Source organism: Primulina huaijiensis, chromosome 3 (genome assembly GCF_012295235.1).
Source record: "Primulina huaijiensis isolate GDHJ02 chromosome 3, ASM1229523v2, whole genome shotgun sequence".
NCBI lineage: Eukaryota > Viridiplantae > Streptophyta > Magnoliopsida > Lamiales > Gesneriaceae > Primulina > Primulina huaijiensis.
Window position 1 is genome coordinate 1,379,682 of NC_133308.1, and position 12,070 is coordinate 1,391,751.

The window sequence follows — 12,070 nt, forward strand, 5'->3', positions numbered from 1 at the left end:
ATATATAGCGACTCATTTCTACACGAACACAAAATCATATTATGTACGTATATATAAAGGTCTACAACTATAATAAGTAATTTCCATCAAAATTGATAGTAAGATAAAAGATAAACAGACGTCTGTTTTAAAATAAATAAGAATGATGCTAAAGGTACAACCAATATATCGTTACAGCGATATTTACAACCATTATATCGCGAGATTTTACTGTTATATCGCGAGATTTTGTATTACCTATATAGTGAAATTTTGACAAATTGAATTTTTGCATTCAATTTGTTATGTTGTACAAATTGATGTATAAATATGGTTGTAGATATAGCATCACTCAATAAATAAACAACGAAGTAAGAACAATTCCTATTTTGCAATATGGGATTGTACTAGAGCAGAGTCGAACTTTCTTTTTCTTCATTTTTTTCTTCTTTTTTATTTTTAAATAGAAATAAATATAAAAAAATATAGCTAATTAAAAATCAGTAAAAAAATGAAAATAGTGTAAATTCGCAAGAGAATCCGAAAATGATGAAAATAATATTTCAATTAACTTTTGCATAATGAAACAAGTTTATTTAATTTATTTTTTTAAAAAAACTAATCTCATGTGAGTTGTAATAATTAATTGGGATGTGAAAATGATAAATAAAGGTTGTTTCAGGATTTTTAAATAATAGAAAACTATGTTACATTATATTTTGACTATTTTAAAAAATATAGCTTTAATATGGATTAAGAAACGATTATTTAAAATATTTATCCTCCGAGGGGAAGTTGCTGAAAAATCCCCAATTAAAACATTTCTTTGGGTTCACTTTCTACCCACAAAATTGTGGTACTATGTCAAACAAATTGTGGTACAATTCATGTGGAAATGTGGTACTAAAAAAGTACCCAGGGACTGAACACAAAAAAAAAACGACGGCTGGAGACTTAAAGCGAATTTCCGGCCCTATAAACCCATTTTTATGAGGAAATTAGTGCCAATTACACAAATATGGTTTTATTTTTTCATTTACCAAAATATTAACATTGCCAATTGAACAATCGTTAGAATAAATAATTTTCATGTTAGGGTCTTTCCAAAAGAGAAGAACCCTCCAAAGAGTAGTGTAATGTAAGCTGTTTGAATTACAAGGTATTCTTTAGTAAAAGGATAAAAGTAGCTTCGAAGCTTCAGTGCTAGATTTATACGATGGAGTCACCAGCTTCGTATATAATCTTCCGATGTGGGATCGTATTTCCGTCTGTAAAATTCCCAACCCTTCGGCTCGATGAAGAAAATAGGTCGTAGTTACTAGTTGGCCCATAAATTCACAATTAATGAACCGTGTGCCCACAATCAAAATCCATTAAATACGGAAGAATGTTGATAGAACACATAAAATTGAAAGAACTTTTAGTGTAGCAGTTTTGACAACTAATTTTTTAAGACTAAAATTGGCAGGGGCCGCGCGAACGCTGGCCCCCTCTATCACAAATTACGACGTAGGTTCGACCACTTGGATCGACCTTAGGCAAATGCCCCTTCCAAGTGCAATGAAGGTCACCGTCCTAGGCCATGGGCCTTCTTGATCGCCCATTGACCCCGTCCAGGTAAGTATGGATCTTCTTAACTTTCCTTCAATTTATATTACCATCAGTAATGTTTTCATCTGATTCCTCATTCGATGTGGGATTTTATGAAACACACCAACTATTCTCCTTCCACCTCTACTTGCCAGAATAGAACTAATTGGTTCATAAAAGATCCCGTCATGGACTGACTATTCGGCTTCAATAACAGATAAACAGAGTCGGCCCGAAGCCTTGGAAGACTTATTTTTATGGATTTCAAGAATGAATGATTTTGAACAAATCGATAAAACAGGAGAAAACGAAGTATTATATATTCTAATTAAGTTCTTGATTTGTATCATATCTAATTGTTATCCACCTGTGATTTAAGCATTTTGGCATACAGACACTTTTTGACACTTACATATAAGCTATTTACTGAGATCCAACAAGAGTTTTAAGGAGATTTACTACATAACAAATGGGATCTAAAGAACACACATTTTGCGTACGATGATTAAAGTACCTAGCTAATTTCCACTTGTTCTTAGGTTCTTTGTACGAGAGTCAGAACAGATTACATGAAAGACATTAGAAGATCAGGGATGTAAATGAAATTAATAGATCTGCTTTTTTTAAAAAAACATCAACTAAGCTCTGAGAAAGTAAACACTAAGTTCAGGAGCAGTCTTGTTATCAGGATTGATCATGTAGAATGCCTCAGAATTTGCAGTTCCCACAACTCTTTCGAATTTAACCCTCATATATATCACTGCATCTTCTTCTTCTTTTTCTTTTCCTAAAACACCGGCTCCCATAGATATTGGCTCCACGGTCTTCAATATCTTCCACTCCTTCTCCCCACATTCCACCCTCGTCGCGAACCCGAGCTTGTTCCCATTACAATAAGTCCTCCACGCGGGCTCGTCTAAGAGACTAGCCTGACTCGTCCGACCTCTGTTGTCACACTCGAAGGCAATACGAACTAGTCCCGGACCCATCTCTCGGACCAACCCTATCAAAAAAATCCAGGAATATGTTCTTAGTAACGTATATAAGATCCGAACATATAGATCGCCAGATTTTGAACAACACTTAAGTGGATGAGCACGAGCTTTACTTGCTGAATTACAGCGAAGTATTGATAAGGCAAACTAACAATTACATGTATGCATGGACATACATAGGTACATTCACGATGCATGATATATTATATTGTTTGTTCTTGCCTGTTATTGGTGTTGCGAGTTCAACCAACAAACTCGGGGCTGATTTCGCATCCTTCTGGAAAGCCAGATGCGCATTTCCACGCTTGTTTCCAAAAAGGGTTCCCAGAACTAGTCGTCGCGATGCTCGAATTCTTATGAAGGAATTTAGCACGGCTTGCAGCCTGGAAACAGCGAATGAAGTTTGCAGTTTCTTTCTCCTTGGACGACAAGATTTTCCTGCTTCCACCTCTGTGAAATCGTTCTGATCATGTTTCTTGGACGAAGATTTCAATATCTTCTGTGGTTCTTGGAGGAAAAAGCTGTACACATTGCTTTTATCACTTTTCTCTTCAATATTGCTGATCTTTGTTGTCCACTGGAAATGCTTCTTGGTGGATATTTTCTCGTTATTCATTATGACTCGTGGAGATTAATGATCAGGATGCCAAGTCCTATACATATATATACTTATTATTATTATTAAAATCTTTACAATAATTAGCATTTATTTTCACTTATGGAAACAGAAGAAATATGTTACAAAACATTAACAAAAAAAATCTTTAAAAAATATGTCTGAAATGCACCTTAGATTGGTAAGGCCAAGCAGAGACTAAATCTGATTTGTCCCTTTTGTTTTCTGACTATTTTATTTTCTCTGTCTTTTCACATTTAATAATTAATTAACTATTAAAAGAGTAAATAAAGCTAAAAAGAGAGATGCCCCCACTATCTCGGGATTGGGAAAATAAGATCATAATTCACTTCTGTAAGATATGTCTTTTGACCAGTCACATAATTTTTATTTTATTTTAAAAAAGAAAAGAGAATCTAAAATTTTAAAAAAGAAAAGAGAATCTAAGGAGACAAAGGATGTGTTATGTCACTTTCGTGGAGCCAAAGTGAGATAAAGTAAACTCTTGGCTCATTAAGTGAGTGGTAAGGGCAAACCTTGGTTTTATTTTCAATATTTACCAATTTGATTATATTGTACTTTATGAACAGGAAATTTTGTTCTTAGATTAATAATGATTATGATAATAATTGTGTGTAATTGTATCTAGATTTAGGGGTATGGGAATAATTTTTCCGCCTAAAAATTAAGAGAGAACGAATTTAAACTCTACAAAAGATTGAGTGTGCAGGCATTGATCGAACTACATTTGTTTCGTGCAAATAGAAATAAAAAGAGAAAATATGTTTTTGAAAATAAAAGCATTTAGTCCCAACAAATAATTCCCTTATCATATTTATATATTTAAACCAACACAAAATTTTTGTTAAACAGTCTCACTTGTTTATCTTATAAGACAAAACTTCGACTTGACCTACTCGTGAAAATATTAGTTTTCACGGCAATTATGGAATGAATATAAAAATATGATATCGTTTTACAAGAGATTTACTCTTAAATCAAAACATTTCATCAAACGGAGACCCTGTTTTTGAGCGAAAAATAAAGAACTTCAGCTTGTGAAATTGACAATGGCTTTGAGAACCAATCTTCTGAATTTGAATTTTGAACAAGTCGTGAGTACTTAAATCTAGCTTTTTCCGATAAAGGGCTTTTATCAATAAAATTTTGTATACGTCTTGAATTATCTATGTAAATCAGTATAATTGTGCCTTCTGTTCATCCACAAAATAGCCTATTCTTTTTGTGCCCAGCGGGGAATACAACTCTCCCCCTGAATGTTCATACCCACTCATGTTGTCCAATATTTACAGAAGTTTCCCTATTCTGCATTTTCTCCATATGTTATAATTAAAAATAAAAATAAAAAAGCCTGAATATTTGTATGGACTTTGATTGTGTAATATATTTTATTTGTAGTTTCCGGTCGGCAATAAAATAAACTTTTTGCATAGAAAAAAAAAAAAAAAAAAACTATGTGCAGCGCTTTTTTACATATGGGAGGCGAAGCATTGGCACAAACATTCATTTACATGAAATGAAAGCAGAGATGAATAAAGATGATACTACATGAGGAACATACTTGGGGTGAATTTCATGAAACCACAGAACTATATACAATGGAACATGATGTTGTCCACCTTTTCTTTTTATCGTCATTATATCTTTCAAGAGATTCGGGAGCTGCTGGTATGCTAAGCCACCCATCTCGAAATCGTCTTTGCCACCTTTCAGTGTTGGCTCTTCTAATAGGTGAATATCTGGTAAATGTTTCCAGAAAAGCCACTAGAATAATATATTTAACAGGAACAAAGGCCAGAAGTAAAGCTATGACCAAAAGCGCTCCAGCGCATCTCTCTGTAGCCTGAGTAGAAGATGCACATAGTAAATGAAAGTAAACTCCTTTCAACTAATATAGGTGACCACTCGTTCTCTAAAAACCGATGCCCATTCTTCTAAGAGTTTCAAGAACCAAGAAAAAACAATCAAATATTTAGTTGACAAGAACCAGACAATAAGTGGCAGCTGTGAAGGTCAACAATGCTTTTCCTTTTCGCAATTCTAGTTCTACATCAATAATGCACTTGAGGATTCGAAAAATTTGAGGAAGCATGTTCATATACATCAGGAACTGGCATACTCAAAGTTGAAAACATTCAAGAGTATGATCCTCAATAAATGTATATGCCAATAAGTTCTCCACTTGGCTAATATTAAATGGGTGAGACGACCAACAGTATTAGCCTTTCATGGCCCACAAAATTATGTTTCCCAATGACAAAACAACTATTAAGAGAATATTGTGCGGATGGAAGAAAACTTACTGATACCTGTGGGAAAAGCGAGAGTAGCAAGGCGCGGCATTTGAGAAGAAGTATGTTTCCTTCTTGGATAAGATTTTCAGCTAGGGAAACTGCATTTTGAACTGCTAAAAGCTGTTCCATTGCGTTCATGGCAGGAGGTGCCATTACTTTCAGTTCATCAATAGGCCCTCCTTGAACAAAAAGGTTAAGCAACATGAAGAATGCCAAAATAAAAGTAACGAAACAAGCACATGGCCCAACAAGCCTCTGCAAAAAAGGTAATATTAAGTCACTCAATAGACAATTGTTTTCCTTAGAAATCCATCCACTTGCATATTGTTCCCAAATGCGTGCACAAATAGTAATATTGGGATTGCTTTTACCTTAAGTGGGAAATAGTTTTAAATATAGATTGCAATATTTTTTCTTTCAGCATCCGACCAAATTATTTATGACATTATCAATTGACGAACAATGTCATTCTTGATAATCCAGAACACAGGCTCCAAATGCCTCATGCACTTTTTTTTCTGTCGTCCGCGAGCAGGACGACATAAATGGAAGTCTAGATATAATAATCTTGCATGATTAATGAAATCAGCTAAAAAAATGTACTCACCTGCACAAAATGTAAGTGGAAACCAAGCAAAATGCAAGAGATTTCCAAGGGCGTTCCCAGTAGAGCAGAAGAAGAATCCAATTCCAAATGTCTGTCATGGGAGAAAGCAATTCCTGCATTAACATGCACAACCTGACAACTACAAAATGTAAAAGGCTAGTAAGTTTTAGAACAACAAGATGGGAGAAATAATAGAATGATTTATAGCTCAAAACCATTTTTTTTGTTCTGACCGCTGTGTTAGTGTCTTGGTGATCATCAGTTTATACATCAAAGCCATGTAGAGAAATTCAAATACAAGGGATTCAGTTACATCACTTCAAAACACCATATTTAATATTTAATAGAATACAAAAGCACCAAAAAACCAGCTGCTTCCTATCCTAAATTTAAGTAAATGAAAATCTGTTACACAAAATAATGTTAATACCTTCATCATAGCCAAGTAAGTGTCAATACCATCAACTTTAACTCAATCAACTGTGGCTTGTGCGAGAATTACGTTTTCATAGCTGCTTCTAGCTTCTTTAACTGTTTGCTCTAGAGGTGTTATCTCTCCAACAGCAATTTCACCAACGACCAGGGCAATCTCATTAGCATTGCAAGAACTTGTCCCAAAAGCAAAGCCCAAGTTAGAAGCAAGTGCTAAACCTGAGATTGAATACATCCCATGTACAGATTTTGTAGCACTTCTCCGGTCTATCTCCTTTATGGTCAACTCATACTGTACTTGTATTGACAGTGGACAATGTTACTACAACTGTCTATTTCAAAAAGAAGTTGAAGTTATGATGAAAAGATTTTACTTCAACCCAATATGAACAGTCATCGATCTTTCGACGAGTGCTTACAATGGAAGCAAAGTTTTCTCTTTTGTTAGAATATGCAACTGATATTGAGAAAGAATTAGATATCAAATATATGCATGCATTAACATAAACCAATTGTCCACTGAATAAATAAGCAAATGTTTTCCTTGTGCTGTAGAACATGCTTAGTTATAAATTGTTTGTATCTACCTATTAAGAATTTTAGTTTGTACTATATCTAATCTATATATATAAAAGTTGTTTTTCATTTCTTATTTCGATGAATTTTTTTTTGCTTTGTAATACATTTATCCCCTATGTAAATCAATTTTACATATATCATACTAAAATTTGCTTTTTCCTTGCCATGAGAGTTAAGATAATTCTATTCATATCTTTTAGTTTTTTTTAGTTAGCCTCTTGTTATAATGTTGTTATTGTTGGTTCTACAAATTCAATAAAATTCTATATTTTCATATCTTCAAAAAATAAAGTGGCAAGGGTAATAAATATATCACATAAGCTCTTAAATATGAAGTAAAGAAATCCTCAGACATCTTTTAGTAATATCTACTTTAAATATTCTCATCAATTGTTTAATTATCACATAACCGTTAATATTTTAAAATACTAAAAAAATTAGACTTAACATATTAATAAATCTATTAACATAATCAATATAAAATATCCAATAACCTACTAAAAAGTTCTTATCTGATAGAAAAATCCTTATACAAACATAAAAAATATCTTTCATTTATCAATGAAAAATAAATCATATGCTGCAAAACAAACTTGAGAAAATACCTCAAAAATTGAGGTTATCAAAACTAGTTTATATATAAGCACATAAAAAACGAGACATGTTTAACTCACTAGATATAATTACAATGTAAATTTATTATGTAAATTATACCTATAATTTTTTAATATGTGAAATAAAAAGCTCATTCCAACACACTCTAGGGTTCAAGCTCAAGGGATACGCAGCGAATCAATGGCTTCTTCGCTTTCAAGAAAGCTTTGCGGTGGAATTTGTACCAGGTACAACGCAATAGCGAACACCCCTTTCGTTTCATTCTGCACAAAAAATCTACTATCTGCAGAGACAGAGGCAGATTCTGACTCTGATTTTGAAACGACCCATGTTTCCTCATCAAAACAGCAGCAGTTTACGGGAAATACTGAGCGAACCCTCGAAAACGGTTTGGACTTGGGGATTTACAAGGTATTTTTCTAATAGTGTTACTTGTTTTTCATTTTCAATCGTACATTTTTTTAAAAATGACCCTTTCCAAGTGTAAAATGAAAAGGTCATTTTTTTAAAAAAACTACTCTGCACAGCAATTTCGAATCCAATCAACGCTGTTCAAGTCTTTCTGGTGCAACGCGTCATTTTCTTGTTTTCATGCCTGTACGGGGCTGTACGCATGCAGTTGATATATATGTTGGATTTGGGATTTGAAACCTGATTTAGATAAATGCCCACTTAATTATGGACTCAGCATAGCTGAACTAGTTGTGCCTTTCTGTCAAATGCTCAATTGAATGGATTACTATGTATTATGATCTGGCTTAGTTTGATCAGGTTTTAGGCAGTGTTGATCTCTCTCATTAAAATCATGCATGTTTCTTCTCATTGATTAAGCACAGACGACATATCAATTTAATGTGACTGTATACCAGCATAACTTGTGGTAGTGTGTTCAGAAAATGTTATGTGCATAACATTTTGTTACGTTATTTGTGCTACAAAATTGTCACTCCATACTGGTTGACAATTGTGATGTTTGATCTGGTTTGGATTTTGAAAAGCAGGCAATATTGATTGGGCAATTGGGACAGGCTCCTATACCAAAGAAATTAAAGAGTGGGAGGATAGTGACTCTGCTCTCTGTTGGAACTGGGGGCATCCGGAACAACAGAAGGCCTTTGGATAATGAAGAACCCAAGGACTATGCAAATCGTTGTGCCGTGCAGTGGCATAGGGTTTCATTATATCCTGAGAGATTGGGAGAACTTGCAGTGAAGAATTTTGTTCCCGGGTAACTTTCTATTTATAGTAAAACTTGGGTCTGTGGACAGGTGCATTGTCTGAGCATTGTGTGCAAATGGAAAATGTTAATTGTTTTCAGTTATCAGAAATTTAATGAGAAGAGCTCCAAGAAATGAAAAGAATGGGGATGGATTGTGATTTGTAGTTTGAAATAAGCTGGTCAAGAATTTTTAATATCGATTATTGTGTTTATGCAATTTAGTTAGGGTAAAAGGGATTGTTAAGCCAGCGATGTGAAGATGTCATTCATACTGATCCTATTACTACGTGAAACTATAAATAGTTTTAAACTGAGATGAACTGGTGTGCAACTTTTCGTGGCAATGGAGAAGTCAATCTCTCATGCACGGTTGAACTGATATTTTTTCGACTTTCGTGACTTTTGTGCATAGCATGGAGTGATTTTCTTTCAGCTCGCACAGTCTTTACTCATGATCCCCCCCTTTATTTTTTTCTTTGTTTTTCCATCGGTTCTATTTTTCCCTGCATCCAGCCTTTCCGATTTACCCCATTTCATAAAATTTTACGTATTTTGTTTTGATTTCTGGTTTTTGATTGAATTTTACCCATTGTAGTTCTATCTTGTATGTGGAAGGGAATCTAGAGACAAAAATCTTCAATGATCCCATAAGTGGTCTTGTTCGGCGAATACGAGAGATTGCTGTAAGGAGAAATGGTAAGCTGACTTATATATGCTTCATCGTGTTAATGTTCCTTATGCGATTGGTTGTTTACCGCCAGTAACCTGTTATTTCATTATATCCATATACTAGTGAAGTCTGTGGGTCCTAAATCTGAAGATAGAGATCCCACCTTGAAAGCTTGTGAGATGTAATTATTTTAATTCGATGTTCATGACCTCATGTAGATTACATGTTCTGAAAATTATAAATGATATTTAGCCTTTGAATTATTGTCTTCATTATTAAAAACTTGCCCAATTTGGCGTCGTGATACTGCATGCGGTGCTATTGTTTAAACTATGTCAAGCATCAATAGGTAAACAACCTAGCTTGAGTTAAAGTTCAAAGATTTTCTAATGAGCCTGCGCTGCTGAGAATGAGGCCAGACGTTGTTAGAATCTTGACTCGAGTTGAACTTGTTTGTTCCCTTATGTATTTTCCACTTCTATGGAAAATGCCCACATATTATTTTCTCTTGATTATCTAGTTATGAATGAAACCCAGTTTAGTTCATCAAACCTGTGATTTGTGGGATCGTGTCTAATCTAAGTAGGCTCTTGCTACTTTTTTGGACTGGCCTTCTGCTCCGAATTATGATTCTTTGTGTCTGAACTACGACTATCTTGGTCTTGCAGGTCGGGTTTTGTATTTAGGGAACGGAAATGATGCCGAGAAGCTATCAAAAGTTGATTTTGGAGGGGTTGGTTATTATTAAGGTGAATTTAAAAATGAAAGAGTTAACCAGTTTCGCTGTCCTTTGGGCAATTCCTTGGTCTGCCTTTGTTGGTACGACCATCTTGATCGCCTTACCCTTCTAACTTCCCCTTTTTTCATGCCAGGGTATCGAGCCTGTCTCGGAAATCCAATGCAAGCTGAGCCGGTTTTTTGGGGTGAATCTAAAAAATTTGTGTTCCGGGTTTAACTCTGTAAATCATAAAATTATTGTCGCTGTGGATGATAAGTTCGAATTATAGTTGAGTGACAATGGTTGGATACCTTGTGTAAGACATTTTTTAACCAAATAATGTAATGCATGTTAGGAATTCTAGGGCAACTTGATTGCTTTTGCTGGGTGTAGACGAACTGAACACGTTCACGAACTTTTCGAGCCGGTTCGAATTCGAAATTATCGAATTCGAGCCGAACTCGAAAATGTTCGAATATTTTTCGAATCGAATTCGAGCTGAAATTATATTGTTCGATTGTTCACGAACTTTAGCATTATATTTAAAAAATAAATAAAATATTATTAAGTACATATATATATATATATATATATCATTCACTAGTTACATTTTGGATGTAAGAGACAAGCCAATCATCACAATGTTGGAACACAGACAAAATAGATTGATGAAGAGGATGCAACAAAAGAATACTAGAATGGAGAAATATGACGGTGACATCTGCCCCAACATATCGAGGAGAATCAATAAAACTCAGAAAATTTTCAGGAGATATTATGCATTATACTGAGGAGATCAAGAATATCAGGTTCAATGTTTGTTTGTCCAAGGAGTTTTGGGACAATATGTGGCCGACTTGAGGAAGATGACATGTATTTGTGGCATGTTCCAGCAGTTCGTTATCTTTTCTCACATTTGCAAAAAAAATGGTCAATGAAAACAGAAAATTGAAGATTTTGTCAGCAAATACTATAGCAAGATGAAGTATTTGAAAACATAGTCTTATATGATTCATGTTATGCTTGGGCTATAATACTATTTCAAAACTATCAGCCCTTAAATGCACCTGTTTAGAGGAAACACAGAGGATGACCATAAAATTGTGGATAAAATAAGCATATGAAGGTGGTAGCATTTCTATGAGGAAATGAGTCAAGCATGCTTATTCAAGATTCTTGGAACTCGGTCATAGTATAGTAACATGTACTAATAAAGTTCATTCAAAATCAAAATTGTTTAAGGTAAACAATATATTTTTATATATTTAAGCTCTTTGGCATTGAATTTAATTGATTATAAATTATGATTTGCTAGGGGCATGAAAACACATGACACAGTCAGGCATGCTCATCTAGACCATCGAAGCAAGCCTCTGGAAGGCCGTCAGCAAAGGAGGAATCTAGATGTTCGCATTAATTATCATCTTAAGCTTCTCATCATTCAGGACAATCCATGGTAGGAGCAGACTGAGTAAATTCAGGAATTCTAATGCTTCAATTTACAAATGTGAATAATCTTCATGGCAGGATAAATATTAGCAGCATTGTGCACAATCAACTATCGTACCACATGCAGATGGTGCATTATCATATAATATACTTCATTCAGTGTCCATGAAACAACCTCAAGCATATCCAACAATGAGATTAACTACTTTTGCAAAGATATGTTCACATATTCATTCAGGCCAAATACATACTTTAGTACTCTTCTTCCATTACTACAGCAAACTTA

At 34.3% G+C, this 12,070-nt stretch overlaps 2 protein-coding genes, 1 long non-coding RNA gene and 1 other non-coding gene across 4 annotated transcripts; 1 reads left to right on the forward strand and 3 right to left on the reverse strand.

The window, feature by feature from the left end:
• Nucleotides 1-1,440: 1,440 nt before the first annotated feature.
• Nucleotides 1,441-3,217, reverse strand: LOC140972036 (protein MIZU-KUSSEI 1-like). The gene is made up of 2 exons (XM_073434512.1): nucleotides 2,787-3,217; nucleotides 1,441-2,572 (listed from the first exon to the last, which is right to left on the reverse strand). Exons 1-2 carry the CDS (start codon nucleotides 3,178-3,180, stop codon nucleotides 2,208-2,210), a joined length of 759 nt encoding a protein of 252 aa, XP_073290613.1. The 5' UTR covers nucleotides 3,181-3,217; the 3' UTR covers nucleotides 1,441-2,207.
• On the reverse strand, nucleotides 1,445-1,604 carry LOC140974686 (U1 spliceosomal RNA). The gene has a single exon (XR_012174843.1). It is a non-coding gene; the product is annotated as a U1 spliceosomal RNA (small nuclear RNA).
• Nucleotides 3,218-4,476: 1,259 nt separating the features above from the next.
• Nucleotides 4,477-6,815, reverse strand: LOC140972037 (uncharacterized). Its single transcript, XR_012174424.1, has 4 exons — nucleotides 6,533-6,815; nucleotides 6,103-6,215; nucleotides 5,511-5,750; nucleotides 4,477-5,044 (listed from the first exon to the last, which is right to left on the reverse strand). It is a non-coding gene; the product is annotated as an uncharacterized lncRNA (long non-coding RNA).
• A 1,045-nt stretch (nucleotides 6,816-7,860) lies between these two features.
• On the forward strand, nucleotides 7,861-10,723 carry LOC140972874 (single-stranded DNA-binding protein, mitochondrial). The gene is made up of 5 exons (XM_073435337.1): nucleotides 7,861-8,139; nucleotides 8,730-8,956; nucleotides 9,543-9,643; nucleotides 10,286-10,366; nucleotides 10,490-10,723. The coding sequence occupies exons 1-4, from the start codon at nucleotides 7,909-7,911 to the stop codon at nucleotides 10,363-10,365; spliced, it is 639 nt and encodes a 212-aa protein (XP_073291438.1). The 5' UTR covers nucleotides 7,861-7,908; the 3' UTR covers nucleotide 10,366; nucleotides 10,490-10,723.
• The last annotated feature ends 1,347 nt before the right edge of the window (nucleotides 10,724-12,070 follow it).

Bases quoted from the DNA above. Each gene is read 5' to 3' on its own strand.
- LOC140972036 (XM_073434512.1), bottom strand. From the start codon at position 3,180: ATGAATAACGAGAAAATATCCACCAAGAAGCATTTCCAGTGGACAACA. The intron at 2,573-2,786 runs GCAAGAACAAAC...TTTTTTTGATAG, and splicing joins ACTCGCAACACCAATAACAG to GGTTGGTCCGAGAGATGGGT.
- LOC140972874 (XM_073435337.1), top strand. From the start codon at position 7,909: ATGGCTTCTTCGCTTTCAAGAAAGCTTTGCGGTGGAATTTGTACCAGG. The intron at 8,140-8,729 runs GTATTTTTCTAA...TTTGAAAAGCAG, and splicing joins TGGACTTGGGGATTTACAAG to GCAATATTGATTGGGCAATT. The intron at 9,644-10,285 runs GTAAGCTGACTT...TTGGTCTTGCAG, and splicing joins GATTGCTGTAAGGAGAAATG to GTCGGGTTTTGTATTTAGGG.